The 14,016-nt window shown below is 39.3% G+C and overlaps 1 protein-coding gene across 2 annotated transcripts in view; it reads right to left on the bottom strand.

The window, feature by feature from the left end:
* Window positions 1-14,016, bottom strand: part of Sema5a (semaphorin 5A) — a 437,483-nt gene that overhangs the window by 83,180 nt on the left and 340,287 nt on the right. For both annotated transcript variants that reach the window (NM_001107659.2, XM_087621852.1), the window contains 1 exon segment: window positions 4,451-4,658. In NM_001107659.2, the coding sequence (NP_001101129.1) occupies window positions 4,451-4,658 (208 nt within the window).

Here is a 14,016-nt window from a genome sequence, read left to right as displayed (position 1 = left end):
ACTTAGATCCTGGAACAGTGGGATTTCCTGGAGTTGCTATAAAGTCATTCCCTTGCCACCTCCCTCCTCTGAGAATTCTAGGGCTGATCTTATGAAGTTGTACATCATCACTGTGCTCACCCCTCCAGGGTTCCTCAGAGGCTTTCTATTTTGTTTACTTAAGAGACTGTTATAACTTCTCTAATGGCTCAACATCTAAGGGAAGGCCTCTACATGAGCAGGTTCCTTGGCTGTCCTGTGGCATTGGTACCAGACTCTACTTTTTGGTGTCTTTTTGTGGAGTGCTGTGTATAAAGGATTTTTTTTCTTGTCTTGATTGGTTGTCTAAGTCATAAACTGACTCCAAAAGCTGTTCATATTTTTGACATGTCTATTTACTGTCAAGCTTTGCTCAGCCCATGGCCTTGGCTTGTCAAGATGGCCACACATCAGGGAAAAGCTCATTCTTTGCTACAGAAACCATGTACTTGGGGGTATTTTTCTTCCTTTTGCAAAGAACATTTGCTGAGCTGTGAATCTAGTCAGTATACATATACTTCTTAAAATGACTTTAAAAATGTGTGTCAAAAGCCCTCCCACTAACCTTCTACACTTTCATTTGCTGAGAATTGAAGAGCTGTATCTGTCTTAGGACTTGCAAGAAGTGGGAAGGGATAAAAGCCTGACTTCTAGATATTGCTAGGAAAACCCGAGTCGTGTGGTCACCTCTGCCTCCTGACTCACTGAAGTGGGAACTCTCCAATTCCAATGTACCAACACTCTAAGTACCATGTTATAGTTTCCGATTGGTGGATAAGCCAGGAGGGGATTAGTTAGTTGCTATTGTGTCAGCATTCTCCTGTGTTCTGCCATCTAGAACTTTTGTTTCTTTGAAGGTTACAAATTAACACTGGCAGTGTATGAAAGAGCAGAGGCCCAGGAGGTGGCACTCATGAGGTATTGTCAAATATTGACCTACAGCTGGGATGTTAGATTTCAGGTATCTCCAAACCTTGTAAATATCAGCTCATGTTATGAAATGGACAAAATATGTGTGCTCAGTCGTCACATGGAAATGATATTTACAGAGATGACTGCAACTCCAAGGACCTGAGTCTGGCTTGGTCATTTGCATGATTTTCTATGAGACTTATTAAATGGCAGCACCCAACTACATTCACATTAAAATAAATATATTTAGTAACCTTTGTGATAAAGTTTGACTAAACTATAACTTTAAGGCATTTTTTTCTTCCAAAGTAACATCTAGAGAAGTGCCCATGCTAGCATGTTGTTTTCTGAGCTACGATGAAGACAAACAGTACACTGGCAGCCGCCTCCCCCAGGATACAGGGTCACCCTGAGAAAAAGTGGAACGCTCAGTATTGTCTACTTTGGGAACTTATTCCATGCTGGTTTCATCTGCCAAAGAGCAAGGACAAAGATGAGGAAGCAGATAGGAAGACAGCACAGCTAGGAAGTCCCATGTTCCTGGTCCTAGAGCAGCAGTTCCCAACCTTCCTAAGTGCTGCGACCTTTTAATAGTATTCCTCGTGATGTGCTCATCTCCAACCATAAAATTATTTTCTCATTAGTTCATGACTGTAATTTTTATTTTATGATTCATAATGTAAATACCTTTTTTTTCAAAGAGAACCTCTGCCCTAGACAGTCTATCTTGAAAAAAAAATGCAGCAGAAAATGAACTCAGTAGCTCAACAGATTGGTCCCTATCAGTGGTGACTTCTCTGCACAAAGAGTAAACCGTCAATATAGCATGGATGTGGGAGTACACAGGCTGGCCTTGGTCTGAGGGAGTCACTAAAGAAGGTATGTGACCTTGAGTGGGACACTAACTAACATCTGGACTTTTAACCTTCATGCGAATGATGAGACTTTCAAACTTGATTCAATAATCTAGGAAAATGTGGCAGAAATGTAAAAATGACTGTGAAATTAAATAGTTTTTGAAAAACATAACCAAAAAAGGAAAAAATATAAAGATTCTTGTGTAACAATTTTATCCTTCAAAAGTGTCATATTTACATTTGAGGCAAATTACTTACATAAGCTTACTTTCTCTTTTTAAATATTGCAAAGTTTCATTTATGAAATTGATTTCCTAAAACTATAACCAAATTATTGTTAGTTTACTAAAGAATGGCATTTGGCAAAGAAATTATCATACAACCCTGTTATTAGCCCATTCCTAATCAAAGTGCTTCATTAGGCATATTTCTGGAAACTTAAAGTTGTTTCTCTAAAAAACAAACTACTATTTTTTTCTATAAATCATTTTAAAAATCCAAGCATGCAGTGTTTACAAAATAGAGTCTTCTTGTGAGTTTTAACTAGGGAGGCTTTCTCATCCTTCTATATGAAGAGGACACTTGGAGACACACATTGGAAGACACACAGAGAGATGCTTGGTCCACAGTCTTTAGAATTTCCTTCTCAGAGGGAATACTAAGCGCCAAGCACAAGCGGACCAACTGTGGCACACAGAAGCCCAGTGTATGGGTTCACAGTGGAGCTGTGCTTGCTTGTCATTTCACTCTGAGCAAGTGAAAAATAGACAGAGGGGAGATTCAGCCACACGAGTTTCTCCTCTACTACGGAGACTGAGGAAGACGCACACGTGGCCTTATTCTCCTCAGAGAAAGCAAGAACTGCTCACTTATGGCATCTGCACCTGGTGGCTCCAGCCCCTGTGGATTCCAGATGGGACGATGGCGTCACAGACAGCAGGCACCATACCTCTGTTGGTAATCCTACCCGTGACTTAGTTTCCTGAGCTGAAGGAGCTGAGGTGACCTATACTCACTGAATGAAAGTGCAGTGAAAGCAATTCATTGTCTCATGCTTTGCAACAGTGCTCCTAGTCAATGAATGCAAGCAATACTACACATGGCTCAGATCCATGTTATCCTGCCTGTGACCCTGTCCTGACCCCGGCAAGTTCTCAGGAGAACAGATCTAACAGAGTAAGACTTGGGAAACTGGTTTCCTTCCAGCCATGCTTGGCTAGGGTATGCCTCTTGGCTACCCCCCAACTATCCCTGTTATTTAGTGAATGATCAGCACCCAGAAAGGAGTTACATCTGCCTCACAGTAGACTTGCAGAAACATACACAGAGTAAGTTTTGAACAACCATTGGTTAAAGTTAGAAATCAGACATATAACAACATTCACAATACAACTCTTAAGACCATCCTGATGCTGTCCTTCAACTCTTGACACCAAGGAAATGTTATGCAGATTTCATTTTATAGAACCATCTTGAAAGAAACATTGTAATGGTTATACATTAAAAAAAACCCTTTAGTCTACATTAAGAACATGCAGAGATTTTATAATGTATACATCATCCCATTTGATTCTATAGCAAGTCACATGTGTGAGCTGAGACAGCGAGCCTGAAGTATGTTGGAAGCCTTGGTCAAAATTATCAGTGACAGGTGTGTACTGTGAATTTCCTGCCTCTGGCTCCCTGCATAGAAACAGAATGGCCCGTGCATGGCAGGGTCCTGTAAGTAGTATAGTAAAAATGTCACTTCTACATAAACCGTCAGGTATGTCTTGCTTAGGGGAATTGCTATAAACAAGACTACCAAGCTCCCCTAAACCAGAATTGTGTCAGAGGCCAGAATACATTTCCAGTTTCCAACACTATAAACACTTCAGAGCTAGTCAACTAGTGTTCACGGTCCTCTTCCATTTCCTAAGCACCTGGGCCTGAGTGCTTCCAAACTGCACTAGATATTCCCTAGAAAATAAGAGGATAGCTCTGGAGAGCTGGCTCAGCCATTAAAGGCCAGGCTCACAACCAAAAATGTAAGAAAATAGGAGGGCAGAGCTGGGAATGGGGAAGTATTTAAGGACTTGGCTTTCCCTGCACCTCCAGTATTTCCTTCCCTTAACTAACTGATTACAGGACAGTGGGACCTTAGGAATAAACTGCAGCCAAAGGTATGCTATAGATGATTCAGAAAGATGGAGTTTTGGGCCAGCATTGATGTTTCTTCTCAGGGGGCTCTAAGAAGAGTATGAGCCTACTTTATCTTACATTCTCTCTCTCTCTCTCTCTCTCTCTCTCTCTCTCTCTCTCTCTCTCTCTGTGTGTGTGTGTGTGTGTGTTTGTGTGTGTGTGTGTGTGTGTGTTTGTGTTTGTGTCTGTATTCAAATAAAATATTAACCTATGCTGGAGCATTAAATTCCAGCATTATCACTGAGAGTTATCACATATTGAATAATTCATTTTCACACCTATTGCTGCTCACAATTGTTAGACACATGGTTCCTCCAAAGATATGCAGACTTTAGTGGCACCACAAAAGCCCATTTCGATGAACACCCTGTATCCTGGAACATAATAAGTACACAGACACACGATCCTATGATCCTATAGTCTTTGGACTGCCAGAGGCTTGAAAGGCTGGCTCAGGTGCCCTCACCCTTGGCATTCCTTACCCACGTGTTTGATGAAAATGGCATCTCTTCAGGGGGATCTTGACCACATGCTCCTGTAGCCCCACAAATAGGACACTCTGGCTGTGGAGGATCTTTAGGCTCCTGATGGGCTCACTCTTCCTCTCTGGAAAAAGCTCAATCTCTTCTAGCAAACAGCTGCCCGAGCTCTGACTCAGCGGAGCCCGCACTTTTTTAATGGTGCCATAATCTGTGAAGACAAAACAGGAAAAAAATAGAGCACACAGGTATCACAGTTGTGCCCAGTTAAGCACAATATGTACAGAACACATAGCCAGAGTTCTTCAGTCTATGAAGTCATTTGAGCATCTTTCAGTAATGTAGAGGCCTCTTGGGTGGGCCATACTGGATGGAGAATTCATGCACTGATATCCTTTAAAGCTCTGTAGTGATACCCGAGTGTTCCAGTGGTGAGAACGGCTGATCTGCCACTTGCCTCTCTGGTTGCAAGTTCCGAAACAAGGGGCATGCTAAACCTCATTGCAGATTAAAACAGCTGCAGAATACCAGAAGAGAAAAATCCAAAAGGAACAATCTTGGGTCACTGATGTCAGCGTGGTGATTGCTACCCATTCATGGAAGAAGCAAAGTGACTTGGAACATAAATACCAGGTCATTTTTGGGCATTTGGACTTGACATACGTCTGAACTGATTCAAGTCTTCCCAGGGTCATACATTTAGTATTGCCTGTGGTGAGGGCCTCTGCACCATGCAGACTGCAAATAGGCAGTGAGGGATGCAGAGCAAGTTCCTTTTAGGTCAGTGGTTCTCAACCTTCATAATGCTTTGACAGTTTAATACAGTTCCTCATGTTGTGGTGACTGGTGACCCTACCTCCCAAACATAAAATAATTTTTGTTGGCATTTCATAACTGTAATTTTGCTACTGCTATAAATCATAATATAAATATCTGATATGTGACTTCCATAAAAGTGTTGTTCAACTTTCAATGGAGCCATGACTACTGCTTTAGCTTACTCGTCAAGGGCTTAAGGGGGAAGTAGATAACACCTCTGTGAGGGAGATGCATGGGAGCTTGAAGGGCACCGTTGATTGCCTGCAAAATCCAGATATCTTGAAGCAGCAACAATAGCTATTGGTACTCTCTGAAGTCATCTTTAATATACAAACTGAGTAAACCCACCATGATATCAAGCTTTAAATCATAGTGATTCTTATTTTATAAACACAAAAGCAGCTTTAGAAGATATCTTAAAAGCAGAACTAAAACTAGGAAGTTTTGACTTGAAGGAGCTTCAACCAAATAAATGGAAAATACTGAAGAGATAATACTTTACACTTTGTATCTCTATGGAAGTCTTAGATGATACGACTATCTACATTTAGAGAGAAAACACATGGGCACACGCATATGAGTTTGGCCTTACTTAAAATGTAAACCTCAAATATCTCCATTTGGCTGCATATCATATACACCATGTCAGTAACAACTGCTTAATTTTACTTCAAGATAGCTGAAAATACTGAAAGAGCTTAAAGGGGCTTGAGACCCCATATGAACAACAATGCCAACCAACCAGAGCTTCCAGGGACTAAACCCCTACCCAAAGACTATACATGGACTGACCCTGGGCTCCAATCATAGGTAGCAATGAATAGTCTAGTAAGAGCACCAGTGGAAGGGGAAGCCCTTGGTCCTGCCAAGACTGAACGCCCAGTGAAAGGGATTGTTGGGGGGAGGGCGGTAATGGGGGGGGAGTATGGGGAGGGGAACACCCATATAGAAGGGGAAGGGGAAGGGGAGGAGTTAGGGGGATGTTGGCCCAGAAACCGGGGAAGGGAATAACAATTGAAATGTAAATAAGAAATGCCCAATTTAATAAAGATGGAGAAAAAATACTCAGCAAACATGGAAAACTGAAAGGAGTATGTCTATTTGCACTAGAAAACAGGCAACAATGCCCATTCAGAAAATTCATGGCTCATAAAACATAAGCCTGAAAGACCATTTTGATAAAGCCTTTATTCTACAACAAAACTTCTTTCTGATTTGGTGACCAGAGATCATGAGCTTGTGGGAAAATTCAGCTTTGGTGATTTCAGTTCACCCGGCACAGGACAATGGATAGCATCAGTAACTACAGCTCGGAGGCCGGCACAGAGTACAATGGGAGCTTCAGGGAGAAGAGGTGACTTCACTTCTGATATCTCAGCTACAACACTCCGAGACTTCTAATGAACACTGGCAGATAGAGCTGTCAGCTTCCCGGGGAGCGACAGAACATCCACTCTTCTGTGACATATCACAGTAACAGGGAGAATGCCAGTTCAAGTCAAAGGTTGGGGAAAGCCAGTGTGGCTACTCTTGGCAAGTGACATTGCTCAGATAGGAAAAAACAAAACAAAACAAAACAAAACAAAACAAAACATCACTGTGGTAAAGCTGAACCTCCTAACCAATTTCTAAGGCAGTGAGGGACAGGACAGATGAGAGTCCTATAGGAGAGTCACCATGATTACTTTGTGAATATGGCACCTAGCATGTGTGCAAGAACCATGATCTAAACCAAAACATATTCAACAGTTAACACACTGAGAGACCTGCCAAAATTAATAATACCCATGGAATCAGCTTAATAGGTACTTAAAATTCTTACAAAACTGCAGAAAGAACCAGATTTTAATACAACTTTAATAATTTGATTCCAATAAGACATCCATGATGAAAAACATTCAACATATGCTTTCTTTTGCACCCTGTACCCAGTGCTCCAGCCAATTGGTTCTTGGCATTTGAGTGAAAGAATCATAAATGAAGATTCTATGATCCAGAGCTCTGCTGTTCCTCCTTATTTATGGGCATCTGGTAACATAAGTCCCTTATAAATTCTCATTCCATCCATGTCAGGATTATTACAGAGTGATTTCGAGCCATACAATTAAAGCTTACGTCTGTATTCTTGCTGCCTTTCCTCCCCTTGCCTGACACTCATCCTTACTCTGTGCTCACACTCCCTCTGTTACGTCCCTCTCTCTTATAGTGATCTTGAGGATCGGGCACAGGGTAAGAAGGCATGCCAGTTCCCTGTACTCACCTTAATTTTAGTTGTATTTTTGCTTCTTATGCACCAGCTTTTCTTAATTTCCTATACAGTATTAGTATTGACCTTATTTAATCTTTGAAAAACTATTATGCTTCGTTCTCATCCTTGCTCTCACATTACTCTATCATTTAGCCATTCTTACCCCATGTTCTTTTCTTACGTACTTCACGACATTCCTCTCCAGTCCCTTTACTTCCCAATCTTTTAGTTAAGTGCGGTTTTCCTCTACAAATCTTGCCCCTGATGTCACTCATTTGCTAATTTTTCAATGATTATTCTTATTTTCTCTTTAAATGATATATTTATTAATTTATTGAGGTTTTCATACAGTGTTTTATTATATTTAGCTCTTCTTTCCCAAACCCTCCCAGATCCAACCTCTTTACCCTCATGTGCTTACCTACGAAAATATAAGTTCTCTTCTTTTATCTTTAAATACACTGAATGCAATTTGTGTTATCCAGCTACTCTTGACAGTGTGTTATGGAGTGGTTGGTCTAAGTGGGGTCACATTAGAAAAGAAAATCCATCCTCCCTCTCCCAGCAGGTAACAAACCCCAATATCCCCATAGCCAGTAGTGACATTTTTGTACCCATTTCTCCCTTGTACAACTTCCACACTACAATTTTATTTGACTTAATCTAATAGAGGTCTTGGATGTACTATATCAACTGCTATGAGTTCCTAAGTGCAGTGCCCTGTTGTGTCTGGAAAACACCATTTCCTCTGAGTTATTTCTGACTCTTATGATCTAGCATACTGTGTACTACTGATGCTGTTTTCTCTCCTCTGTTCATTCATGATATAGTATTTGGCTTTATCCACCTACTGTAACCAATCAACCATTCAACAGACAAACACTTTATGGTTGATCACTGAGATATGAAAAATTTCTCAAATGTATGAAGACTAATCCATGAGGATAATATCAGACCTCATTAGAAACACACAAGCACAGTATGAAAGAATAAAATCCAGGTCCTGAAAATAAGTGGAGAACTACCAACCAAGATTATTACCTCCAAAAATGCTCTCATGTGAAATTGATGAAGAGCAAAGATATTTCAAGAAAAGCACAAACTGAAGCAATTCATGATCAACCTGATACTGCAGAAGAAACAAACAAACAACAAAATTCAGAGGAAGGAAGTCTTAATCTTGGGGCACAGGAAAAATACATCTTGTAGGAATAATAAAAAAGAAATTAATCGTGACCAAATCAGCAAATTCGAAAACTGCTTATATGGATGGAGAAGAAGAAAAACAGTATGCATTTGAATCATTCGGAGAAGCAACCAATGATACGTAATGAATCAGTCAATCACCTTTCAGTGACAATCCAGAATGTAAATGGTCTTAACTATTTAGTTAAACCCAGTTTAGCTGATTGGATAAAAACAGCATCCAATTGTTTGTTGCTTATGTTATGTGCTCTGCTCTATGTGTCACAGTATAGTTAAATGTAGGCACTGACAAATACCAACAAAGGAACAGTAATACATTTCTACACACACACACACACACACACACACACACACACACACACACACATCGAAATCAAACATGTAGGTCTTGGGAGAGGATCCTTTCCCCAGCATTCCATTCCACTCCAATTATTTCTTAGTAAATAGTCTCTATTGACGCCTCCTTCTGTTTCTAAAGAACCATCAAGCATGTAGTGTATCAGCAATTTCCCTTGGAGTACTTGCCATGTCACATTGTAGAATTTGCTTGCAGCTTTGATTCTCAACACATATCATCAGTACTTTAAATTATCCATGCCTTTATGCTATAAAAAAAAAGCACGACAGATGCTTCATGGAGCACCTTTGTTAGCTTTTGAGACCACTGTGTATTGTGAATTGTAGAGTTTTCACTGGAAACACAAAGCCTTCTACCTTATAGAAACATGGTGGTCTATTTATAAAAAAATAGAGTTTTAATAGCTTCCTACCATTATTCCTCAGCATGAAATTATCAAATCACTTTACTACCGACTTGTATTGTATTATAAGGTTTGATTTAAAAAAAAAAAACCATTGCTGTTTCAGATTGATGATATGTTTTACTAAACTTTTAAAGTAAATTTTGGCTTTGGATTTCAACAGAATTTCCAACCATTTCTTAAATGGCTACTCTTAGCACTGATGATTATGAAAGCCAACTAATAATTAAATCTGGAAGATGTTAAAAGTTTTCTTTACCCTGAAATATCAACTATCAACCAAGATTTAAGAAACAATAAAGATAACTATATCTTTATATACACACAGTTTGTTTTACAACATTTCTATATGCTTTATTGTCAGTGAATATTTAATTTGTATATTGTCTATTTCTATGTATCTATACCCCAGTCACTTGAAGATTTATCAAGTGAGATGGGATCATAAGTGGAATTAACTTGGAACTACTCTAATAAGAAACACACTTCACTGGCAAAGATACATACAGACTCAACAGCAAATGCTGAAAGTGAATATACCAATATGGTTGGAGAAAAAATAGGTGTAGCTGTTGTCAAATATGATAAGGCGTACAAGATAAAGTTAGAAGACATAAAAGGCCACATTGTATCAATAGAAGGAAAATTCAACAGCACTGCAGGCTCACCCAGAAAGACATAGTGACATTTCTGTTTTTATGTTTAAAAAACAAGGCAGGTAGGTAAAGACACATTTAAATGTTTATACATGAGATGAACATTTCTAAAAGTAAGGGAACAAGGTGACAGCCTCAAGAAGTAAAGACTACACTATACTGGGTCTCTAGACCACTCCTCCAGAAACTGGATGGCCTCCTTCATATGCCTGTTAATGATAGCAGTGGAATTCTTGGCAGAGATAAATACAATGTAGAAACAACCTTCACCATTGGCTTTTGCTACTGATCAATCTTGAAGACATGAAATACCAGACCATACATAGAAAATGTCTTGCTAAAGGGAACTGTTGTAACAGCAAAACATAATTTTGTTCTCAACAATCATTGTCATAAGAAAATAAACAAAGGGGAAAATAAAGAAAAAATGAAATGGTAAAAAATGCAGAGTTTGAACAGGGTCACATGAAATAGACAAAGTTCAGTTTCAACTTGACTACTAGGAGAGAAATATTTCAAAATCCCTGCAAAAGAATTCCAGATGTGAGAAATGGTCCCCAAACCCATAAGCTTTGTTTTCCTCCACAGTGGGAAAATAGGTCCACATCTCTGGACAAATAAGTTACTGAGCAAGCTGTTCAAAGATTAAGTGAGAACAAGATTGAAATGTTCGGTAGAAGATAAATTGGGTTTAAATGAAATTATATTCTAGGAGCAGGGGTTGGCTATCAAGCCATGACCTCCACCTAGCTTTTGTGTGAAGAGGTGTAAATGCATAGGTTATCTAGTTCATTACCATCCACTGGAGACAGACTATCTATAGAAGTAAGCAAAAATATTTGCAACTAGCTATAGGTTTAAACTGGTTCAAATATTGATTTTTGTTTTATATTTTATTCAATACAATATATTATTCATGACATAAAATTATTAGGATATTTTAATTATTTTATAAAAATCTTTGAAATACACACACATATATAATATATATGTATGTATGTATAAATTCGTCACTTGGGATACTATGGTTTACTGTAACAGACAACTTAGGGATATACATGATGATATCTTGATTCTGTCAATAGAAAGCTATGTGCCAAGCACCTCCACCCATAAATAAAGGACAACTCTATACTCCCCAATATGAGAGCTTCATTTTTCTGCATCACATATTAAATCTTGCTGTATTATATTATTTTAATAATAGGTTCTTTTTCTACAAATGCTTGATCATCTGTGAATATGATAACTGCTCTTCATGGTTAACTTAACTGGACCAAGGAGACATATCTCTGGGTATGTCTGTGAGGACATCTTTAGAGATATTCACCTGGAAATGCAGATATCTCCCCCTTGAATGTGGGTAGAACTGTCCCAGGAGTTGTGGTCTCAGACTGAATGAAAAGGGAACAGGGAGAAAGTGAGCCATTCCCTGCTCTCTAGTTCCCTATCCATGACTCCTTCCTCCATATCTCCCTTGCCTAAATGAACTATATCTTTGGAGTAATTCCTCCTCTACGTTATTTCTTGTTAGTCACTTGTTACAACATGACAACAAATGCACTGAACAGTTCCAATTGTTCTATGCTCCAAGTAAAGTAATGGAGCATCATCCAGGTTAAGGAGGAGTGTATGGGCTACAAGGCCGGGGAATGCAGCCATGAGCCCAGAATATGGACTACAACTCCTGTGTGTGAAGTGATCACAGGCAGGTATATGGTGCTCCATGAGAGAGGTTGTAATCTTTGTGATGTCATTTCAGAACCTGACAGATTGGAACAAACAACTATGACCTAAAAGACTGTTCTATCTGCTCTTCATTGTCCAAAGTTTTCCAATCTCCTAGAAGTGCAGCTCTCATCGCTCTTCCTTGGAATGCTGGTTGCTATCACAGCTTTGACATGACATTGATGAGATGGATGGCCACAGCCTGAATACAATATACAGTATAGTTCAGGTCCTAATGAAATGTAAAGGCTGACACAACAGGACAATACAGATGGCAAACAAGAAGAAAGTGAAACACATCCTGGGCAGTTTTATGTCAATTTGGTACAGACTAGAGTCATCTGAAAGAAGGGAGCCTCAAGTGAGAAAATGCCTCCATGAGATCCAGTTTTAGAGCCTCAGCCCATTGTGGGTGGTTCCATCCTTGGACTGGTAGTCCTGTATTCTATAAGAAATCGGATTAAGCAAGGCATGATAAGCAAGTCAGCAAGCAGTATCCCTCCATGGCTTCTGCCTCATGTGCTGCTTCTAGGTTCCTGCCCTGTTTGAGTTCCTGTCCTGACTTCCTTTAATTATGGGCTATGACTTAACTAAGCCCAACACTTCCCTCCCCAGTGGCTTTTGGTCATGGTGTTTCTTTGCAGTAATAGGAGTCCTAACTAGGATATATGATTCCTATGTTATGCTAAAAGGAGAGTACAGATGTCTACCATAATGTACAAAGACAAAATTATATAAAATGTTGGTAAAATTTCCCTCTGATATAGGAAATGAGGTCATTTTTTTCTTGGAGAATATAAATGCTGAGTTTCATATTTAGTCATCTTTAAATAGAAATCACTGTCTAAAGAAAGATTTCAAGTGACATGATAGGGTCTATACTAAGACTTTTGTAGTTAAAAGAGATCAAGGCTCAGTCAAGCTCTGTAAGTTCAAAGGACAGGATACTAAACCAGTATTTGGAATCTTTTTACATGGACCAAGTGTTTGGCCTGTATTTATTTTAAACAGTGTTTTTTTGAAAGTACTGGGAGAATGGCAGAGACTGTCTCCAATCGTCCAGCAGCAGCAGTGTGGCTGATGGGTCAGTCAGTGCCAGCTGAGAGGGCAGAACCTTTGGTAAGTAGTGACCATCCAAGACAGAGATGAAGCTCTGATTGACAGATCTGTGTCTTCTGGAATTCACTACAGGAAGAGTCAGTACTCAGGTGATGCCAACTCCAAGACACGTCTGACTGACCCAGGAGGCTCTTAGCTCCCATCACCTCCATGAGAAAATGAAGCAAGCAGAAAAACAAACCACTTCAAAAAAAAAAAAAAAAAAGGACCCAATCTACTACCACCAACAACAATAAAAACAAAAACGATGTACTTCTGTTTCATTTTTAAAAATAAAAGGCTTAAAGATTTGAATACATGCTAAAACGTTTCCAATAAAATATGGCCTTTATGTAACCAATTCCTCTGATGCATAAGGTGTTATGTGCAAAATTTAATTATTAGTGACTGGGATTTAATTGTATTTTTGCCTTTCAGGGGAAATAGTGGATCTTTTCTAATTTTCAATGTTGTAGTGGCTGACGTAGATTTAATAGTTTCAACAAGATTCTATTTTTTTCACTTAGAGAGTACAAGTCTATTTCAATACAATCAATTGCAACTATCCCTCCCTGGTGAGTAAGCATGACATCTAATAAGATAGGGATTGCTATGAAACCAGCTGTGCCCATCATGATTCCAACATTGAAGTCTCCATTCTAGATACTGCAGGATGCAACAGTGTTGGGTACACAGTGTTCTAAAGAGAACAGATATGTGGAATGTTATCAGCTGGTGTGACTAGTGTCCTTCCAGAAACAAGAGGCCAGCACACAAAAAGGCACAGGCATAGAGGGGGACTTAGGAGATGAAGGCATTTACAAGATGAGAATAGAGACAGAGTGAGGAAAGAAGGGGAAAGGCATTTCACTTTGGACCTCAGGCCCCAACAGGTGTTGTCAACTCGTGATTCTCCAGTATTTATTCTGGTGCTTTCGGCAGATTCATAATCAAATCTGTATCAAAAGTCAAGGAAAACAAAATGTAGATTTGGTTTTCCAGATTTTTTTTTCAGAGCAACTTCAAACTACATTTTTTCCAAAATACTCTAAT

The sequence above is a fragment of the Rattus norvegicus genome, chromosome 2 (genome assembly GCF_021556685.1).
Source record: "Rattus norvegicus strain SHRSP/BbbUtx chromosome 2, alternate assembly SHRSP_T2T, whole genome shotgun sequence".
NCBI classification, from domain to species: Eukaryota; Metazoa; Chordata; class Mammalia; order Rodentia; family Muridae; genus Rattus; species Rattus norvegicus.
This window is presented reverse-complemented; position numbering and strand designations above follow the sequence as displayed.